Below are 22,675 nucleotides of genomic sequence, written 5' to 3' on the forward strand. Positions count from 1 at the left end.
AATTGTTATGTTTTTCTTCCATTTTCTAAGCTCATTGCTTATTTCAATCTTAGAATCTATCTGTCTGTATGTCTGTCTGTCCGTCCTGTTCAAGAGCATGGCAGGAAACCATTCCACTATTCTTCATAGGTAGAGATATGTGGAAGAGTTGTTTGAAGCACAAGCAGGTTAAGTGGTTTACTTGGGGTCACCCAGTGATTCAGACGTGTGGAGTGTACAGGCCAAAGTATGGTTTGTAGCTGATTTTTTGTGACTAGGCCACATTACCTGCCAATAAAAGACAGATAGCCATTCTATTTGGCTAACTTTGAATTTAGGGCATACTATCATTTGCAAGGAAGCCTCCATAAGATAACTATTCATACAGTTAGAGTAAAGTGTCTGGCGTCACCATTTCTTTTTTATACTTTTTTTATTGTATATTGTTGTAAGCAGTTGTGCCCTGCAAAAGACAGAATGTTTGCCAATTTAGAAGGTTCATGAGACTTAACATAAAGTATATTGAAATTTTAGAATTCAGCATTACAATAAGAGGATAATCAAATTTGTGATATATTGTAAAGATATTTTTAAGTATCCATTAACAATTTAAAGTGAAGAATATGGTTGACGTTACATTAACCTGATCATGTGGAATCTGTGGTAGTTTTTATGAATGTATCATTACCCACGTTTTCTTTTCCATTAATTTAAAGATGTAATATATTTAAAATTTTATTCCAATGGGTGCAAAATGCATTATATACTATTATTTACAGCAAATACCATATGGTATTATGAATGAGAACACAGGTACTAAATCTTTTGCTTTAGATTGACCTTTATGTTTGAAATTCTATAGTTTACTATTTTATTGCTTCTTTCAGCATTCTTTAAATTTAGTAATTAAAAGAAAGATTTCAAGCATCCTTTCTTTCTAAATATAATTAGTACTATTACAGTTTGTTTTACAATTGCTTTGGCGCATTTCATGAAACATTCTTAGCATTCTCACTACTTTAATTGAATTTTACACAACAGTTCATACAATAGGTAGACCACAATAGTTAATCAACAGAAAGCCGTCACTCACACAAAACTTTTAAGTTGTATTACAGAAGAAAGTACTTCCTTCAGTTAAATATTCAGTGTCACCAAAACAAAAAATGCATTTCACATCACACAAATCACAACGAACAAAATGCTTAGGCACATTGTTGTAATGTCAGACACGAGTGCAACAAAGTTACAGTAACAACGTAACATTACAAGCCTCTGCATTGCCTGTACTGAACAATAAAGCATGTAGCTGAATACAGTATATTACATTAGCAATAAAAGAAGACATACTTGAATGTAAAACATTTTACTGGAACATGCTCAAGACATTACAATGCACCAAATAGCCAAAAGAAGAAATACAGCCAGCACTGTATACACAATAGCAACAAAATGTCCATAAACCGAAAAATCACTACATTGTACTCAACTAAACACCATGCCGAATTTAACAATGTTCACTGGAAATCTTCAAAGGACCGCTTGTCAGTCACATCTGTCTGGCCACATGTTTTCATCCACTTCACACCTTACAGTTTGTCTTGCAATGCAACTTGGGAAAAATCTTTTTGAATGCCGCACCCATCCTCTGCAAAATTCTGCTATGGTGTCCTCATAAGCTGCTTCCATTGCACCATTGCACCTAGCAAGGACATTTGGTCATGAGGCCGATAGTCATATACTTTCCATCTCCACAATGAAAAGAACTCCTTGATTAGATTGAAAAATGGAGAACGGGGTGGCAAGAACACCGTTTGTATCCTTGAGTGAGCACTGAACTATTTGGATGGCATTGGTTTTGTGAAAGCTGACATCCCACACAATTACATAATTTGGCAAGTCTTTTCTGGAATGAGATTTATGTACAGAATGTCCAGGATGATAAGCAGTTGTTGAGTGTTTTAAGGCCCGAGAATGACTCTATGGGTGACCACACCATTCTCTGACATGGCTGTACTCATGCCTCCTCGTTGGCCTGGCACATCTACCGTTGCTTGCTGACCTATTACATTTCAGCCATGTCTTCTGCTCCTGATAAAGTTAAAACCTGCTTCATCCACAAACACAGACTAGTGAGGGATTTCACTTGATTCCAGTTCCAAGACTGTCTGCAATCAAGAGTAAATGAATTGATTAGTGGAGATGGAAATCACGCAGCTACATCAACATTGTATTGTTCCATGTTCTCTATAGCAGCCACAGTACATCCTGTAGTAAAGATATAGCATTACAGGAATGTACATTGCCCAGTATAGTACTGTGAAGTATATATCTATTCTTTACCTGAACATAGTGGTATTGCTGCTTCTTAACTCTTTCATGGTTCTTTCGAAAGGTACCCCGTGCAGGTGTTTCACTATAAATTGATTTTTGTTCAACACTGTACGTATTGTAGGGAGGCTGACAGAACTGATGTTTCAAAACATGCCATTAACTTTTATAATGGCCCTCTGGATCTCCCAAAGTCTACTAGAATCACCATGGTGCATATTTCTTCTTTCTGTTGCAATGTGAAAACTGCTCTCCTTTCACCAGCATGAGGCAGATGCTCCAGCCTGCGTCATTCATTTATGAATGTATTTACTTGTAAAATAATATCAGTAAATGTGCAACATTAAAGTAACAATATAATTGTATGTGATTACACACCTGTGTTCACTCCAAAATGTTTAAATGATGGAGGACACAGTTGACCGTCTCACATTAGACAGTACATGTTGTCCAACCTCTGCCATAATAAACTGTAGAACTTTAAACATAAACTTAACTATATTAACTAAAGCAAAAGACTTAGTACTTACTGTATGTTCTCATTCTTCATACTACCATTGTAAGGCCATGGTTAATCACAAGGTCCACAATTGTAGCCCTCATTTAATTTGAGGCAAATTGATGATCTTGACCTAATCTGCCTCTTCCTCTGCCATGTTTTCTTCCCCTCACCCTAGCCCCACCACACAGTCCCCTTCCTCTTCATCCTATTCCATGAGCAGACTGTTGTTCCTGTCCTGCTGCAGTCTGTGAATGTTTCCAGTTTATAGTGTAGTGCATGTAGTACACCTGTGAAGTTGATTGTATGCCCAACCCAATTGGCTGAGCCGTGATACGACACACCCCCTTCCTAATTAGAGTTCATCATTTACTGTGACTGACATTGCAATATCAGACATATCACAAACAACACCACATCACTGTAGTTTATTTTTGTGACTTTATTATTTTGTATGTGCTGGCTTAAACAGTGATTACATACATACAAAGATTTCCTAGTGTGACTAATTCACTGGAAACATATAGGATCCATTTTGATCAGCAAGACTTAAGCAACTGAGAGTTATGCCAAATGATGTGTGGTAGTTTAGGGCTTTCTCGTCCCCTTGAACCCTCAGACCACTCGTCAGACACCAGATAAAAGTTCAAATAATTGATTTATTATAATAATAATGTGCACAAAGCACCTCCTCTCCACAATACTCCAATAAACAATACAATAATCCAATCCTCCACTCCCAGACGCTTAGCCACCCTGCCTCACAACTCAGCTCAATTGTCTGGGATTTCCCACAGTCCTTTATAGTCCTTGACCCGGAAGTGCTTCTGAGCCCTCAGTCCATGTGATTATCCAGCACTTCCATTTCAGGTAAAAAATTATTTTTCTTCAGCCCGGAAGTATATCATTTCTTCCGTTCCCATGACTTGGAAATACTTCCGGGCTATATGGGAAATATAAATCCCTGGGCCTCCCTGCAGCGACTCCTGGCGGCCCCCTTGGTATCCAGCAGGGCTGTACATTATAATTCCCCGGTCCATAATTCCCTGCTGGCATTCGGGGCACCTCTATGCTACAAGGAGGGCTCCATCTGGTGGCCTGGGGGTATTGGCCGGGATGAATGGCCGGCCATATCTCACAGATGATAATTGTTCAATGCCATTTGTATATATGTGTAGGAGACAATGAGAAATAACATTCTGTTATGCACAAGTCACAGAATGGTGTGGAAGTAAGATGAACATTAATTGTCAGCTGAGACGTGTGCCAAAGCAATTGTAAAAAACTGTCTTTAATGAGCTGCTTTCATGTTGTGAGAGGGACTGTCCTTCCCTAAAGGAACAGTTCATCAGTGAAGCGAGTAGTGGACTTTCATCTTTGAATGGGGCCCATGCAGCTTGAGTAAATTTCAGGTAAACTTTATTATGAATTCACTATACTGTAGTTCAAAGGATTGCAAGGTATAAAATACATATACTATCTAATACTACAGGATGAGTACCCATAATCTGAATTTCAAAAATCCTTTGAAGTGTTGATGCCACTTGTGTTGCTTATGTGAAAAACATACGTGCAGATTTCAAATGGATTTATTTGTTCTGAATGGGGGGTGTGTGTGTGTTTTGGTCCCTCATGAAGCATCACACGCCATGAAGCTACAAGCACGGTTGGTTGTCCTCCTTGAAGCTCCATGATACTAGGTCACATGATCCATGACTGGAGTTGGGGTCCCCTATGAAGCAGCAAGCACCAGACAGCACCATCACTTAATAGACTGACTTTGGGGAGCATTTTAGTTCAAAAGTGCTGCTCAGTATGGATGATAATGTGCAGATATCAGTGGATATCTGGACTTTTCAATGGCATGAACAGGCTTAAACAAAATGATGCAGTTATTGGACAAATGCATATGTTGATGTGAGGTGTAGCATATCCTGCCAGAATATATTTATCCTACTGTCCACACATATAGAACTGCTCCCGACTAATAGATTTATGATTTACAAAATGCATATGATTGCTTTTAGAGACGTAGTGCTCAGGTTCTCTTTAATTAAACTACATATTTATGCTAGATAAATTAATGTTGTTCATGTGAGAAGAGTACACCAAGTCAGTGATAGACATTTAAAATTTTGGTGAAGTAAGGTCCACGCAAATATAATTTTTTTTGCAGCAGAGGCTGCAAGGAAAGGCTCTGACTCCCTGTGATCCTGTGGTGAATAAAGTGGCAACTAAATCCTGATTAGCATTAATGATAACCCTGAAAGCAGATGTGGTGAGTTGCATATCCATTTGCAAGGCCTATTTTCTTCATAGTTGAATTAGGAGTTGATGTGAATGCTGACAATCAGACCTGCCGTTATGTTTTTTACAAACTGGTAAGAGAGGACTTTCATACATAAGGAAATGCTACATAAAGCAGATATTTTGTATAACTCTGCAATAAGTTCAAAAGTCAGACAGTAATTCACATGGCAACGCTTTGGGACTGTAGTTAACATTGCTGCCTCATAAATCTACCTTGCTGGGTTTGAATCCTGTTTCTGATTGTCATGCTTGTGGAGTTAACATCTTCCCTGAGGTCTGCATGGGTCTTCCTCAGGATACTCTGGTTTTCCTCACCATCTTCAAAAATGTATGTGTCAAGTTAACTGGCCATTTTAAACTGGTCTGTTGTGAGTGTAAGTGTGAGTGTGTCCATTAGGGGGTCCTACAGAGAACTGGTGCTCCATCTAACAGCATTTCCACCTTTGTGTATGATGCTTCTGGTATAGGCTATGGCCCCTTGTAAATATGAATTGGTTAATTAAGAATGTTATGTTATTTGTCTTTTAAAACGTTTAGATTGATTTGTGTAGTCAACCATATTTGGTAGTTTGAAAAATGTGAAGAAGAAACACTTGAAATTGATCTTGTCTTTTGCCCTGTTTGGCCCCAAGTTGAGCATACACCCACAGATTATTCTAAAGTATGTGCTTCACTAAGATGTGGCAAATTTAAGGACGTCTTACTTGTGCAGTATATTATTAAACATACTGTGAATGTAAATCTGGCCAGAACAAAGACAAAGAAGGATGTAAAAGATTCATGTTAATAAACAAGTATCTTTGTGGCCTAAACTATTGGCAAACTCACTAAAATTCAGTCACTATAAAACTGACATTTTCTTGACGTATCTGCAGCCATGTGTCATACCAAATTTTGATACTCTTTTTGATCGCAGAAGATCAATAACATAGTAAGATTAGTTCAAAAATGTAGGAGGATTAAAGCATCTGGAACTGCCATTTAAAAGTTACAATCATGTCAGTAAGACAGTATCTAGACGCAAGCACCTAAGAAAAATGTAGTTTTGGAATTGGAAACTTTTTACATAAAAATATTGTTAGGCATTATAATGACAGTTGTAATAATTTCAATTTTTATTGTAAGATGCCACATTTTAATGGCTAATGTGCTTTATAATGCATGCTTCCCCAGCAAGTGAGTCAAGTAAGTAAATATACCTGCTCGATTGCATGAAGTTCAATTTGAAGTTTTCACTCTATTTTTCTTTTTTTCCCCCATAAGCAAACTCTCTTCATACAATCATTAATTATGTAACCAACAGTTTCAAATTGTCACTCTTTGATATATACAGCCATCTTCTGTTAAAGTATCTTCTTTTCTTCTCATTTCTTCACTATATAAAATAAATCTCAACCACATGGGCAGTATGTAAGTTAGCAACAAGTAATGTTTAGCATATTTTTGAGATGGCTGAAATCATGCAGCACAGCAGAACATGTTCTGCCAAGGAGCTCCTAAGCGTGGCACTGTTTGGGTTTGCCGTAGATGTCTGATGCAGATAACTTCATTCAAAGTAAACATACAGTGAGCTCTGCTGCATACACAGGCAAGTAATGTACTGTAGCTGGGTGTGGTAGCTCCATAGATCCAGGAATGGCATTGTCAGAATTGAGTAGAAAGAACTCCAGAGAAGGACAGATAGATGGAAATGTCTTTTCTTTAAAACTAAAACTAATACTGTATGTGATTGGATTATATCATAGAAAAATTGTTGTAGAAAGTAGAAAACTTTGAGTTTTGTACTTGTGCACTTGCATATGTGGCTCTTTTAAATGTACTTCTAGCTACTCTTCTGCTTTTTTTTTACACTATCATGTAGTACAGTCAACTCAATCAGATTTTGCACTGACCTGGTGGTAGCTGCCATGCAACACACATATATAAAGACTGGTCACACATACACTTGCCAGCAAGATTTGGGGGCACAGGCAGCATATAACAGATTATCGTTTTTATTACCACCAATGTTTTTTATGGCATAATTCATTACTACTAAAGTCTAAAAATGAATAACTTCATACATTGAATTCAGCAACTGTAGCTAAATTGCAAGCTGTTTTTTCTTCAAATCTGCCTCTCTCAGCCTTTTTCATTTGTAGTTGCTGTGCACATCCTTCTTCTTGAAGGTTTAGGCGTCCTTCACTTCTGGAGTGTACAAGGGCACAGATGTCAGACAGACATTGTTGACACAAAGACACAGAAAACCATTCCTGAACTTCAGGACACAGGCCTTTGCAAATATAACTATTAGCCAATTGGGTGACATTGTCTCAACTTCAGATACCTGTTCTCCATGCCGCAGGATAAAGCTGTCAAAGATACTTTTGCTGTCCCTTTTTCCTAGGGGCAAGTAATCTTTGTCCTGCTATGATTATCCATCTTTATTTCAGTAGTGTCTGCTCAGAAGCATTTTATGAATTTGGCCCTGATTATGTCATACTCCTTCAATAATTAACACCTTATTATTAGCATCCTTGCCACACATTAGCCTCGTTCCGGTATTGTCATTTCATCATTAATGCCTCTTTATTTCTTCTGAAACAGTTGTCTTCATAAAGTCTACCTTTAACAATATGTTACATGTGTCAGAACTTTCTGCCGTATACATTGTATGTATATTCCTTTTGTATTTTTTTTGTTGGCGGCACGGTGGCGCAGTGGTAGCGCTGCTGCCTCACAGTTCGGGGACCTGGGTTCACTTCCCGGGTCTTCCCTGCGTGGAGTTTGCATGTTCTCCCCGTGTCTGCGTGGGTTTCCTCTGGGCGCTCTGGTTTCCTCCCACAGTCCAAGGACATGCTGGTTAGGTGGATTGGCGATTCTAAATTGGCCCTAGTTTGTGTGTGCCCTGCAGTGGGTTGGCACCCTGCTTAGGATTGGTTTCTGCCTTGTGCCCTGTGTTGGCTGGGATTGGCTCCAGCAGACCCCCATGACCCTGTGTTCGGGTTGGAGGATGGATGGATTTTTTTTGTATGTATCATGTCATTTTATACTTGTTTTCATATACTACACAATGTTTCAGGTTTTTATTTTGATTTTTTATAATACTTTAATGTTAAATGCAGGTTTTTAATGCTGTTTATTGTTGGGTGTAGTTTCATGTTAAGATTGCTGTGTTTAGCTATTCATTTCGTAACTTTTGTTCTCCACAATCCTCTTTCAGACACATTTTTTTGTTCATGTTTGAGTTTGCTACTAAATCAATGCTTTTCTCTCAAGGTTTATGGAAAGAGGTAAAATGTTTGATGAGAAATTTGCATATCTTTCTCACATATTGTATACAATATACTATAAATTTATATATTATAATCCACTTGTAATTTTTGCAGAGGCATAAGAATGATGAAGTATGACAGAGGAAAGCATGAAAGAGCAAAAATCGCTTCACCAATGCAATGCAATAGCATTCATCAAATAACATTTCATGTTTGGAAACTAGGTCATGCCATGAACTAGGATTTACCTCATCTGTTTTGTGTCAGATGAAAGGTGTTTGCAGCAACTTTGAAGGATGCCATTAATTATTAGGTACAGATGTCAAATTATATGAAATAGCCTAAATGCTTTCAGGCATTTTCTGTATACTTAAGAAGGTGTGCTGCATCTCTTATAATGTCAGCCAGTTAAATGCTCTGAGTATATGTCTGCTAGTCCATCCTGTCTATTTTTACATAGTGACGCCCAAGGCAGAGAAATATGAGTTTATTTTATAGGATAATCTATCTTGAGTCATGACAAAGTACTATATTATTTAGCCTAGCACATTTTTCTGAAGAACTATAGAAACATTTGTTCTGAAATGAGTGAATTTAGTATTAAAAGTATTCTTAGCATCCCATTGCACATGGACTCTCTGTGGAGTGTTTGTGCATTGTATGCCTGTCACCATGAGTTTTCCCCAGATGTCAGTGTTTGGTTAGTAAACATACACTGTATTGTCCTTGTCTGAGTGAGAACTGGTGTGTGTGTGTATTAGCGTGCCCGGGGGTGAATGAATGTTTTATTTTGGGCTGGTTTCAACCTTGTAACCAGTGTTTTCAGGACAGGCTCCAGCCTCCTGTGACCATGTAGTGAAAAAGGAGGACAGGAAAATGAATGGAATGCTGAATCCTAACCAGATAAGGTAGATGTGGTTAGTGGCATCCTGCTAGTTGTTCTTCATAGTTAAATCGGGAATTGCTTTTTTAATACAATCAGACATCGTTGCTTCGCATTCTATAACACATTTATAAGTATGCAGGGTTATGCCTTTTTTGGAAGACAAACTGGAGATTATTACTTTGTGGGTCTAGAAATCTGAGTTCAGTTTCCAGTTGTTGTCTGTATGGAGTTCTCATCTCTAGAGGTACTATTACACTTTAAACAATATTTTTTCATGGATGATTTTGTAAAAAAGGCTAAATACTGTCATTGTGGCTTATGTTTGATCTCAAATGTCACAGTGAGTAGATTTACTTGGGTTAATACTACAGAAATCAACATATTATGATTTTAAAATAATGATCTATACAGTATGTTTTTCTGCTCTAATTTTATAATTATATTGTTGTTTTTCCTTCATTATTACCGTTTCTTCCTGTTTTTGGTGATTTCAATGTGTTGCCATTTTGTTGATTTTTTTTCTCATGATTCAGCAATCCTTTCATTTTCCTGTCCTCCTTTTTCACTACCTGGTCGCAGGATGTTTGAGCCTTTCTTTCATTGTTGCTGAATAAATAGCAGACACTATAGAGATCAGTCGTGGCTCAGGTAAATGCAGACTTCATGAACAATTAGGTATCTGTAAGCTTTGTGCACATGGAATACCTGTAATGTTGACTCCTGAAATGAAGCATCGCCATTCAATGTTCAAAGAAGCATACATGGATACATCACTGTGACCCAGAGTCTAAACACCAAATAAAAGATAAAACAGCACAGGCACAGCTTTTTATGATGTTAAAGGTGTACTCCATATTGATTACATTCCTCAGAAGGTCTGCATAGCCAGCTGATATTATGCTGATTTATGGTGGTCATTCAGGGTAAACCAGCAAGGAAAGCTGCGGTTTCTTTTAATCTGTGTGGAGTTTTTATTCAGTGATTATGATGATCATTGGGATTCAGTTGTAACAAATAATGACATTTTTGAGGGGTTTTCCAGACTATCAGACACATGGTTCCTATCAATTTTTTTTTATTGTAAATATGTAGATTTTTTTGGGGGGGGGGGATTACATCTTTTTGCTGTTTTGGAAATGCCTAAAAAGGAAAAAGCTGGAATCTGTGGCTGGGGAGGTCTGGGCTGGACCACTTGGCCTGCTGCTGCTGCAACCCTCAGCAGTCTGAGATGACGAGATGAGATGATGATGAGAAGGCTGTGTTGGGAGACCATGCTTACAACTATGTATGAGAAAAAATCTGATTATTTGTAACTGGTATAAGCAAATGCAAAAAAAAAACCAATGCTCCTGGGGTATTTTACAAATCTAAAATCAAAATGTTATCTAATTTTAGTCATTTTCTGTAGAGTTGAGTATTACTGTACTCTTGTACCAATATAACTATGCAGGGTTTGGTTTTGATGTTGTCTGACAGTAAAGCTGTATTAGCCAGATGTATATTAAGTTAACAGTGCAAACAGCATACCGAACAAAATGTGTGACTAAAGTTTAAATTAAGTATGCCAGATAATATCTGTACAATAACTTTCATTAAGAAAGGGCTTATTAAAGAAATCATTAAATAAACAGCAGGAACAAACCTTAAATGTTTCTTAATGTTTACATTTCTGTATGAAATTTTTAATACAATTTACTTTACATTTTCAGACCAGAAGAAGAAACTGGGAGCAAAAAAGAGCTTTGTAGTGAAATTCTGCAAATGAAAGCACTTGAACGCTTAACATCTACGGTAAGGTTATACTTACATACTTATTACATTTCAGAGTTTATCATGTAATATACTGTAGTCTGTTGGAGTGTTTTACTAGTAATAGCAAGCTCTATCCATCCATCCATCCATCCAACTCGCTATATCCTAACTACAGGGTCACGGGGGTCTGCTGGAGCCAATCCCAGCCAACGCAGGGTGCAAGGCAGGAAACAAACCCTGGGCAGGGCGTCAGCACACCACAGGGCACACACACACCAAGCACACACTAGAGACAATTTAGGATCGCCAGTGCGCCTAACCTACATGTCTTTGGACTGTGGGAGGAAACTGGAGCACCCAGAGGAAACCGCAAGCTCTAACTGTATTAAAAAAAAGAAATGTGACAACTGAGCTACATGTTGGTGCAGTGATAAGAGTACTACCTCGTGGTAAGGAAGCCAAGGTTCATGGCCAGGGGCCTTACTGCATGTAGTTTGCGTGGCTTAGGTGAATTGGAATTGCTAAATTTTCCCTAGTGAGTGTGTGTGTCCGTGCTCTGTGATGGACTGGTGCCCTGTCCAGGTGTTGGTACCGTGCTCTGTGATGGACTGGTGCCCTGTCCAGGTGTTGGTACCGTGCTCTGTGATGGACTGGTGCCCTGTCCAGGTGTTGGTACCGCCTTGTGCCTGATGACTGCTGGGATAGGCCCCAGCTGCTCCGTGAGCCTTCCCTGGAAATGATGGTTAGAAAATCTGACAGTTACAAGTGTGACAGAACCTGTACATTCTCGTATTATTTACAGAACTTTTCTAACTGTGAAATAGGTTATATAATTCTTGGTTTTAACTTTAGTTTTTGTTTCATTGTGTGAATTAAAAGTGCTGTCTTTTATCATTTAAAAATCAATCTGAGATCTAGTCATGGGGTTGTCTCTCTTAAGTAGTGTGCTGTAAGACTTGGACTTCAGGGAATCTACAACCTACGTTTTTTCTCTACATTAAATACTTGGGTCAGAGACAGTTTGACTGGCAGAATGCAGTGGTATTACAACCATCATAATAAATTGCTAGAATTGTAAAGCAAAACATTAGGAATTAAAGTGTATATTATTTTTTACAGTATTTTATGGCAACTTAGTATACATTCATATTAAAAAAGTAATGATTAATTCCTAAAATGTCTTAAGTGATCTGATGTTCATATGTTAATAATCACTAAGATGATAGCAGTGCCTAACAACATAATTTAAACAAAGGCTTGTTGGCAATTGTGTAATTAAATATACAGAAAACAAAGAAGCCAGGCTTACCAGCAAACTGTAAAAAAGAGTTCAGCTTAGGCATTAAGAATCATATAGAAATGTGTTATGTGGCAGACGACCAGGGGCCTTGCCCCACCAGGACGCCCGGAGAAGGGAAGGATTGGGAGAGGGGCAATATCTTCTAGTGGGCGCAATAGGGCAGCACCCCTGGATTACATCAGGGCCACGAATTTGGAGCTTGGAATTTCAACCCTGTTGGGGTCCATGGCCTTCACCAGGGGGCGCCTGGACAATCCCAGAGCCCCGGATGGCAGCACTTCCACCACACGAGGAAGTGCTGCAGGAGGTTTGTCAGGGTGCACCATGGAGCACATCCGGGTACAACATAAAAGGGGCCACCTCACTGCATTCATTGAGTCGGTGTCGGGAGGCAGAGGACAGAGCTTGCGAGTAGAGGAGTGAGGGTGGCGGTAAAGAGAAGAGAAAGAATGGACTGAGTGTTGTGAGTTTGAGCATTGTGTGGTGCTGTGAAACACAGAAGAAAATAAACGTGTGTGTGTTTTGGACTTCTGGCTGTCTCAGTTTCTGTCTGTGTCCAGACTTCTTTCACAGCTATAAATATGAACGATGTGGACTTTAAGTGATACTAACAGACAGAAATACAAATTTAAAAATACATTTACATATCAATACTGTTTAATAAGCATTACATTAGAATTGCAGGGTTTGCAGAACAAAATTTAAGAAATTAAGCAGAAACACTCATCTAACAAGTATTTTGTGAAACAAAAAGAAAATAAATCCTTTCAGTGCAGAGTTTCTGGGTTAAGTGCTGGATAAACAGTGCTCTTTTAATATAATATTAAGCAAACATGTTGCACTCTATTTTTGGTTGCAACAAGCTTTCGTCTTGATTTCTATCTTTAAAAACCAGAGAGGGAATTGGTGACTGCTACATTAACACAGAATTTCACAGTTCCTTCATTGAATTTCCAAAACAGTTGATGATCTGAAGAAGTTTCTGCATAAAAATGACTTTACCTTGCAGCTGTGTTACTACTGGAGGTTTGTATCACCAGCTGTGTGCTTTCAGATGTGCTGACTGAATGTAGAAGTGTTTATTTTTACTTACGTATTTCCTGACTTTGCAGTCTGTTTGGCAGTAAAGAGTCTGCTGGGAAAGTATAGGGAAAGATGTTTTATATTTGCTTACATATATTTTTTATATCTTTAGAGGTTACTTTGCATGCTTTTGAATACTAGATGGCCATATGGCATGAACTAAAAACCTATAGCATGTTTAGGCTACTTTTACATCATTGTGATTTTTATGTTTTCTTGCTTCCTCACAGTTCCAGCGTCCTCAGTTTGAATCCCAGTTCATACACTGACAGTGCCTAGTTTGTGTGTTTCTTAGTTTCAGTTTATTTACTTGCATGTTTGCTGTGCTGAGCACTATATAAAGCCAGAATAGCCAGTTTCCCTGGTACAAGGGGAGCCTTCATCTGACTTTTTGTTGACTATTTGCTGGAATGTGAATAGGTTTCCGATCTTAAAGGAAGGCCGTCACTGCACAGCTGTGGCTAAAAGTAGAATATGGAGAAAAATCAGCAATTGTTACTTTCAGCAGAAAGAAAACTTTAGACTGATCTTATGCTGCCTCGCCCTAACAGAGCTTCAATTCCACTCCTTTTAGCGTTCACTTCATCTTTATTTTATACAGCAGCTATCCCAGGTTGTAGTATATTGTTATTAGTGGTAAAGTTAATCTTTATATAACTCAGTGTAAAAAACATATGTTGTCACTACTAGTATAATAATGCCATCACCGTGCAGTTAAGTTAGGTACTTAACAGGGCAGCTCTTGAAGATGGTTGTGGACACTTTAAACAATTGACCTCAAGCCTCCATTGCACCATTTTCTTCACGACAGGGTAGGTGAGATGCCCTTGAACCCCTTAGAGTCATGGCTGAGATATTTCTGGGATTTTTGTGTTTTGCTTTTTTAAACGTCCTGGCCACTTTTGCAGGAAAGATAAAGTGAATTCACTTCTACTTGACACATGCTCCTAAACTGTTACAATTTACAAGTTTGGAATGGATAGAGGTTATTTTTATTTAGAGTGTGTTATAATGTTGTATTGTACTTTTTGTGACATTTCTGCACCTCTGTTTTGTGTATTTTTAATCATCTGTGTCCATAGTTGTGTTCTTGCTGTTGGTGACAGTGCCCCATTGCTGCTAAATGTTCCAACGTTTTATGTTGCCAGGATGAAACTACTTAAGATGGTGGTGCTCTATTCCCAGCAGTCAAATATTTGGATTTTGTCTGAATGACTTCTGTGCAAGAAGCTCAAGATTGAAGTCACTCTAGGGAGTCAAGTCTTTGCCTACAATCCTAATTTTTGTTTCTAGTTAACATTTTGGGTTTTGGTTATTTGAATCTGTTGTTCCTCTAGCTATTGATGGCTGCCTATTGTAGCCAATGATTTTCTCTGGATCATTTACTTACTTGCCTGCTCCTTGATTTTTGGCTTGCCAGTGTTCTGCTGTGGCAGAACATAAACAAGTGTCGATTTCAGTAGTTTATTATTTTTGCTTATCAGGTATGTTTTACAAGCATATGTTAAGGTAACATTGCATTTGCTTGTGGCAGTCTCTTTGGAATATTTGATGGATATTGCATTGTAATAGGAAAGAGGAATGGGTCATGTGAAAGATCTTACTTTCTGCTTATTTGGGTACTTTAAATTTTTAGGTTATTAATGGAAAACTAGGGTAGGAGGAATTTCATGAAAAAGAAAGAAGTGCTAATGAGTCATAAGTGAAGTAGAGCAATGCATTCATTAATCTGAAAAAAAAAAATAAATAGCATCATAACATATTTTACATAATGTTAATGCAAAACTCCAAGTACTGTTCTAATATTTTTCCCAAGCAAGCATGTGAGAAACTGTGCTGCAACTAACTGCTATAATGCTTACGCGTCAAATGAAATTACCCACTTCCCTAAGCGTTGTTTTTTCTAAGGATTGTTAGAAAATATTACTTGTTCCTGATCTGCGGACCAGAGAGAGAGACAGAGACAGAGGCAATAAACAGAAAACCACGCAAAGAGAGAAGCTTTCACTAAACTGGGATGGGTCATGTGATTTAGAAAATTTAAATGTCACTGCAACATTCTAATTAAAATGTTAAAAGATCTAAGCAAGTTCCTTGTATTCTTTAATTATATATGGATGGATGGATGTGTGTGTGTGTGCCCTGCGGTAGGCTGGCACCCTGCCTGGGATTTCTTCCTGCTTTGTGCCCTGTGTTGGCTGGGATTGGCTCCAGCAGACCCCCGTGACCCTGTGTTAGGATATGGCAGGTTGGAAAATGACTGGTTGACTGACTGACTCATTTACGTACTCACTTACTCTCCATGTGCTTGCACAGGTGAAGGCACTCTAAACCATCCCATCCCCATTAACAGTTTCAAGTTCCTTCTGAGGATTTCCCTGACCAGTGGCGAGGTGTTCTCTCTTCCATGTGTTTGGTCCCATACCACTGGCATGTATACTGAACTCCTGGTGAGGAGGTATCCACAGAGACCTATAAATATCTGGGAGTGCAGCTAGATGACAAATTGGACTGGACTGCCAATACTGATGCTCTATGTAAGAAAGGTCAGAGCCAACTATACTTTTTGAGAAGGTTGGCATCCTTCAACATCTGCAGTAAGATGCTGCAGATGTTCTACCAGACGGTTGTGGCGAGTGCCCTCTTCTACGCGGTGGTGTGCTGGGGTGGCAGCATAAAGATGAAAGATGCCTCACGCCTGGACAAACTTGTTAAGAAGGCAGGCTGTATTGTAGGAGTAAAGTTGGACAGTTTAACATCTGTGGCAGAGCGACAGGCACTAAGCAAACTCCTGTCAATCATGAAGAATCCACTGCATCCACTGAACAGGATCATCTCCAGGCAGAGGAGTAGCTTCAGTGACAGACTTTTGTCACTGTCCTGCTCCACTGACAGACTGAGGAGATCGTTCCTCCCCTACACTATGCGACTCTTCAATTCCACCCGGGGGAGTAAATGCTAACATTAATTTTATTTTTATTTTTTTCATTTTTTTCATTTTTTCATTTCTATTACTATTTAATTTAATATTGTTTCTTTGTGTCAGTGTACTGCTGCTGAATTGTGTGAATTTTCCCTTGGGATTAATAAAGTATCTATCTATCTATCTATCTATCTATCTATCTATCTATCTATCTATCTATCTATCTATCTATCTGAGTATTCTTACTAGACCCCCAGACCACCTCACATGGCTCCTCTTGATTTAGAGAATCAGCTGCTTTGTACATCGAGTCATCTCTCAAATTGTCGAGTTTCTCATTCTCCTCAGCCTGCCATGGTCTAGTGATGGGCCCATGTGGAGTGACAGAATGTAATAAAAGTGAACTGAGAAACAGTGAGAGACTGCCGACAGAGCAGGTTTAGCGGAAGATACATTTAACAATACTGTAATTCATGAAGAAGAGCAGATTTGTTTGATGCTTGGATGCATAATGAAGTACCTAACTACTGCGTAGCTTCACTACTTTTGTAATATCTACTGCCTTTCATAGAAGGATGCTGATTCTTCTGATATTGTTTTGACTTATCATTAAGTTAATACTGCATATCTTTACATTTCCTAGACCTACATAATCAAACTCAATGTTGCAGGAAGCAAGAGGCTACAGACACTTACACTACAAATGGTTCCAGTCCATCTCTGGTCATGCCCATGTATATACAGTACCCTCTCTCACTCATACTGGGCCGATTTAGAGGCACTAATCAACCTAGTGATTAGCAAAATTCATATAGCAATGCCAAATTATTGTAGCCAGCATCCATGCATTTGGTCTATTTTGGGCTGGTTAATACAAAGTCAAGAAAGTTCAAATCCTATATTTTATATTCTGATTGCTAACAGCAGGCTGCTTTAACAAAAGATTCCTGTTGTGTTAGGTGTCAGCATTTAGTTCTCTGTTCCAACTGCTAGATACCAGTGCTTGAGCCTGAGGCACCCAGTGATCTCCATGACTTACAGAAATGTGAGAGTGACAATGAATATAAAGAAGGAGTGCATCGAGATGGAAAAAAATACAAATGATCAAAGCAAAAAAACAAGCATGGCTCTAAATGGTAGTTGACCAAATAACCTCAGAAACCTGAGACTTTATTAAGTAAATGTTGTAAAGGGTGATAGCTCAAGAACAGCAGGTGCACAAAAAAAGAGAAACAATGCATGTTTGTTTCCATATACAAAGCTCACATTGCTAAACAGAGCTTGATGTTTGCTCAGTATAGCAAATATTGTCATTTACGTTTTCATAGAAATCATTTGATGCATTATATCTGCAAGTGAGTGCTAATGTGGACACATTGTATATTTATGAAACCATTGTCTTGGTACTCAATATGAACAGCCTTTTAAAATGAAATACAGCTCAACAACTGCTCATAATACTGAAGACAGTAAGTGAATAAATTATATTAAATTATTCTCCACTGTCATTTTTGTGACTGTAGCTTTTTCATTAAATTACATTTGTATGTTAATGCTTGAAATACTTACATGGTTATGGGGTTTGAAACACACTTTTTTATAGTTGCACAGTGTGCATAGTCTGGTGTGTTTTATATACTCGCAGAGGAAGATATTTAAATCAAAAATGTATAACTAATCAAAGCTGGATCCAAGCAGTCAGCTTGGCAAGACATATTGTGTGACCTTTATGACTTACTTTAGTAACATATAGAATATAAGTATTGTATTTAAAGATTATATTAAAAACACTAATTTAAAGTAACATATTCATGAAATTAAAATTATATGTTTTGCTGGCAAAAGGCAAATCCCCGCTCTAGGCGGAGGACTGACTGCTGTGAGGGTGCGCTCCCTTATACAGATAGAAATCAACCTCACCCTCATGTCTAAAGGATTCTGAAGGACACCAGACTACCCCAAACAAACCGGGCAGACTCAGAGAAAAGGTGCCAGCACCTGGTTTGTTAATCCATATGATAAAGACGCCATTCTAATTATTAGCAGTTTTTCACAGAAGAGGGATGCTAAATTTGTAACACCATTTAAGAGCAATGTTGTGAAATTTGCAAAAATTGCTAAATTTTATTACAGTTATCATTGTCATTACTTTCATAAAAGTATAAAACCTTATCTATCTATGGTATAACAATAATAAGTTCAAAATCAAATAAATTGTGATAATATTATTTCAAATGACATATGTCGTATTAATCATTTAGTTTTTAGATGCTGTCATCATATGGTTATATCTGGGAATATAAAGAATATGGAGCAAAAAACTAAAATTTTAAATTACGTTATTTGTGACTTTGCTTAAATAACTTTTTCCAAGAAATTTGTTACTAAAATATTGGCAATGCAAACAAATTATAAATAAACAAGCTTTTTTACTGTATTTTAAATATTTGAATTTAAAAATATTGCCATACAAGTTTGAGCTGTAAGTTGTTTTAGTTGCACATCATTACTTTACTCCTGCACATTCTTTCATGGTCTGCTCTAACTGCTATTCATATCTCCCCCTGGCCTTTTCTTTCCTCTTTTGTTCAGAAAAATGTCTTTCCGTTGACCAGATGCACATGAGAAGTGCACTGACTACTGGCTGTGAAACCTGTCAGAAAAATACCGACACTGTCAAATGCATTCTGAAGCTGAGCCCAGCTGTGCGACAAAAGAGACGCAATAAGAAACTGAACAAAATCATAAAATAAGAAAGAAAGTCAAAGTATGCTGGCATAAAGAAAAAAATACAAAAAGCAAAAAACTGATGAATTTATAAAATTTAAATCAGAAAAAAAAACAAAAGCACAATGCAGCATTGCCCAGAGATGGGATTGCCCTGCTAAAACATGCATGGTGCTTAGATCATGTGGCTTCTAGAGAATTAGAAATGGAGACTGGAGCACAGTTATCAGCAGGAGGGATGGGAAAGGAAGGGTAAAATGTAAAACCAAGAGACATTCCTGACACTCACACAGAGACAATTCTGGCTATATCAATAATAGGATGGGAATTCACCCTAAATAGTCTTTTTGGAATGCCACATAACTGGTGCAACATTCTGCCTTATTTGGCTAGAAGTACAGGTTTGCTTGAGAACAAATTAAGAGGTTAAGAAACCTTTGTTAGCAGGTTGGAAAAGTGTAGACATCACGCTTTCAGCTGTGCTTGATTTTCTAAGATAAAAGAAGATAGGCCAGGACAGTGTGTATTTGTATATTAATATAGATATAATGATAGAACCCAGCTGTCAGCGAGCCCCAAACCCCAAACATGATCACACAAAGGCAGTCCCGGGTTATTTATTGTAGCACAAGCACAAGTACAGGTTTTCTTTCTCTCTCTCTCCACAATACTCTTTCCTCTCACCACCACACTGCCCTCCTTCATTCAAGTGCTGCTCCATGTCCTGCCAGCTCTAAGTCACTTGGATAAGGGAGTGCGGTCCCTTTTATTGAGGACCTGGGAGTACTTCCAGTGCCAGGGCCACTACCTGATGGAATTACTTCTGGGTCATATGGAAGTCCCATGAATTGGGAAGTGCATCTCCCTGCAGCGCTCCCTTGCTGCACCCACAGACCCCAGTAGGTCTATGCTGCCAGACTGCAACTCCCAGAATTCTCTGCTTGTTCTGGAATGAGCATCGATATGGAGGGCTGCTGCTATCTAACACTTGGGGGAATTAAATATCCCTCTGCAACAGTCCTTCCCTGTCTTCTTTTCTCCTGGCCAGGGAAAGTATTAGGTACATGTTCAGTTGGGGCACCTGTCCACTTTTTGGGGGCTTCCTGCCCAGGTAAGGAATCTTCTTTGCCTGGGATGTTCGTCTTGACTGACTGGGTGCGCCATCCTTCCCTCTCTTGCGTCAGATCACACTAGACAAGTTCTTCAAACGTTGACTGGAATTTGGTAATGTAACCTTTTTAGGACCAAAATGATAGCGTCCCGATGTGGTCCGATTAACAGGAATCGACTGTATATATATATATATATATATATATATATATAATCTGACTGTATAAGGCTGTTAGTCAGTGTGATGCAGTGGCTAAGACACCAGGTGTTACTTGCCAGTTCAATTTCTGCTTGTGCCTCACTGTGCAAAACACTTCAATGTGCCTGTGCTCCAATTGTAAAAAACAATTCATAGACTTTTAAGTACATGTCCTTGTAAGTCAAATGGACAAAAATATCAGCCAAATATATATGAATAATACTACACAAGAAAAGTCTTAAGACGTGTGTCACTCTGCTTTTCAGTGACTTTGCGAGACAGGAAGTGGGACTGTTGCAGGACTCATCCAAGCTGGAAAAAGCTTCTCTACAGATGACTGCGCTAGTCCTGCTTCTATATTGTCAGAGTCACAAATATTATCTCCTTTCTTTAGAGCAAAGAAAAGCCCAGGAAGCCAAACAAGCAAAAATAGTTTTTTATTGAAAATAAAATGATAGTAAAGAATCAGCAGAAGGAGAAAATATAAAGAACAAAACAAAGGCAGAATGAAAAACAAAAATCTGTCTGTTTCACAAAAAATACAGATTTTCTCACTTTTTGTAGCTTTCTTATGCTGCTCTGGCCTTTTCACCTCTTGTACCAATTGATCTCTTGACACTAAGGTTAATGTATGTCTGGCTAGAAGGAGGTTTCAGGCACCAGCTAGTGATCATTTCTGGGGTCATCATTATAACTTATTTCATAGTCAGCATTGCTGACTAAAACTCCTCGAGCTATCCTGCTGAAACTTCCCCTAATGGCTCCAAATTTCCAGACTAACCTGCTACATAGCAGAGAGACCACATATACTGTAATGGACCTCCATGATACCACTTATCAGAGTCAGGGACTTGTTTTGAATTTTTAAATATTCCCTTTGCCCAGTTTCTATTTCTGATCAGAAGGAGTAATCATATCGAGCCCTCTGGCAATACCCCATGTCTTTCTTTTCTTTTATTGCATGGATTGCCAGGTCCTACCTGACACCACTTTAGAATATATAGTACAGTGAATATTCTAGTGAAAATACACTTTATCAAAATCAAATGAATTGAGGAAAAGAGGTGATCAGATAGAAGCAGATTATACCTAGACTGAATGACAGGTCAGAGGAAGTATGAGGGTTTCTTATGTTGCATTCATCAGCTATATTTCACTACAAAAATTTCAGGTCCTTTTGTAATCTTATTTATTCAGTTCAATTTTCTTTTAAATAGCATTCTTGACAGTAGACAGGTCCAAGCATATCACACATTTTCAGATTCAGAATATGCACATAATAAAATAAGAGCAAGAGACGTACTGTAATGCGAAATGCGTATACCTGAATATCTATACATTTAGACATTTATCTATCCACTTATTCTTTTACAAAACACATGTGATCCAATTTTATGGTGACATGGACCAAACCCCAGACCAAGACCCAAGGTCTTTAATGACCACTTAGGCACAGCCATCAGCTGTGGGTCTGTCTGCGGAGAGAATGTCGACCTTGTGGAGAGGTTTACTGACCTCGGCAGTGACATTCATGTCTCTGGTGACTCCTCTTATGAAGTTAGGAGATGGTTTGAGAGTGTATGGGGGATCTTGGTGCTCCCGTTATCTTTCCAAAAGGATGAAGGTCCAAGTCTTTAGAGTGCTGGTGCTTCCTGTCTTGCTGTACGGTTGCGGGACATGGACGCTATCCAGTGACCTGAGATGAAGACGGGATTTCTTCGGTACTGTGTCTTTTTTTTTTGGAGTCCCAAATGAGGAACATTACCTCACACATGCCCACGCAACATTTAGCTGCAGCAGATAGATGGTCATTTCCGGAGGGTGGAACAGGACCGTATGTCTACCTGGAGGGGTTGCCAACCAGGATCCCAAGCTGTTCCGTCATATGGTGGGTGCAGAAATGTTCTTTTCCAGTGCATGCTCCCCAACCTGACCTGACCTGGACCAAACTTGAATGGGCTGCCAGTCCATTGTATGTCACTCTCAGTCACACACTTGCACTCAATCATACTAGGCCAATATAAAAACACCAGTTAATCTAACACCTACATCTCTGTGGCGTGGAGGAACATTCAGAGTAACTGGACAAAGACAGGTACGAGAAGACTAAACACAGACAGTGACTAACCTTGGAGAAGTTCTAGCTAATGTGTTGTTTTTCTGCCCTTCATAAGTTCATAAAGTTTTTTTTTTTATTTTATGTTTTTAAGATGGCACGCCTAGCTGGGAACAGGAAAAATGGTAGCAAAATCTTGTTGTTCTTGGAGAAAATAAACTGTGGACTTGAAGAAGTTAAAGTATGCTTGATCCACAGTTACAATA

At 38.5% G+C, this 22,675-nt stretch overlaps 1 protein-coding gene across 1 annotated transcript in view; it reads left to right on the forward strand.

Moving 5' to 3' along the window:
• Nucleotides 1-22,675, forward strand: part of rapgef5a (Rap guanine nucleotide exchange factor (GEF) 5a) — a 258,368-nt gene that overhangs the window by 127,840 nt on the left and 107,853 nt on the right. The window contains exon 6 of the mRNA XM_039737710.1: nt 10,969-11,050. Within this exon, the coding sequence (XP_039593644.1) occupies nt 10,969-11,050 (82 nt within the window). The remainder of the gene's footprint in view (nt 1-10,968; nt 11,051-22,675) is intronic.

Source organism: Polypterus senegalus, chromosome 15 (assembly GCF_016835505.1).
Source record: "Polypterus senegalus isolate Bchr_013 chromosome 15, ASM1683550v1, whole genome shotgun sequence".
NCBI classification, from domain to species: Eukaryota; Metazoa; Chordata; class Cladistia; order Polypteriformes; family Polypteridae; genus Polypterus; species Polypterus senegalus.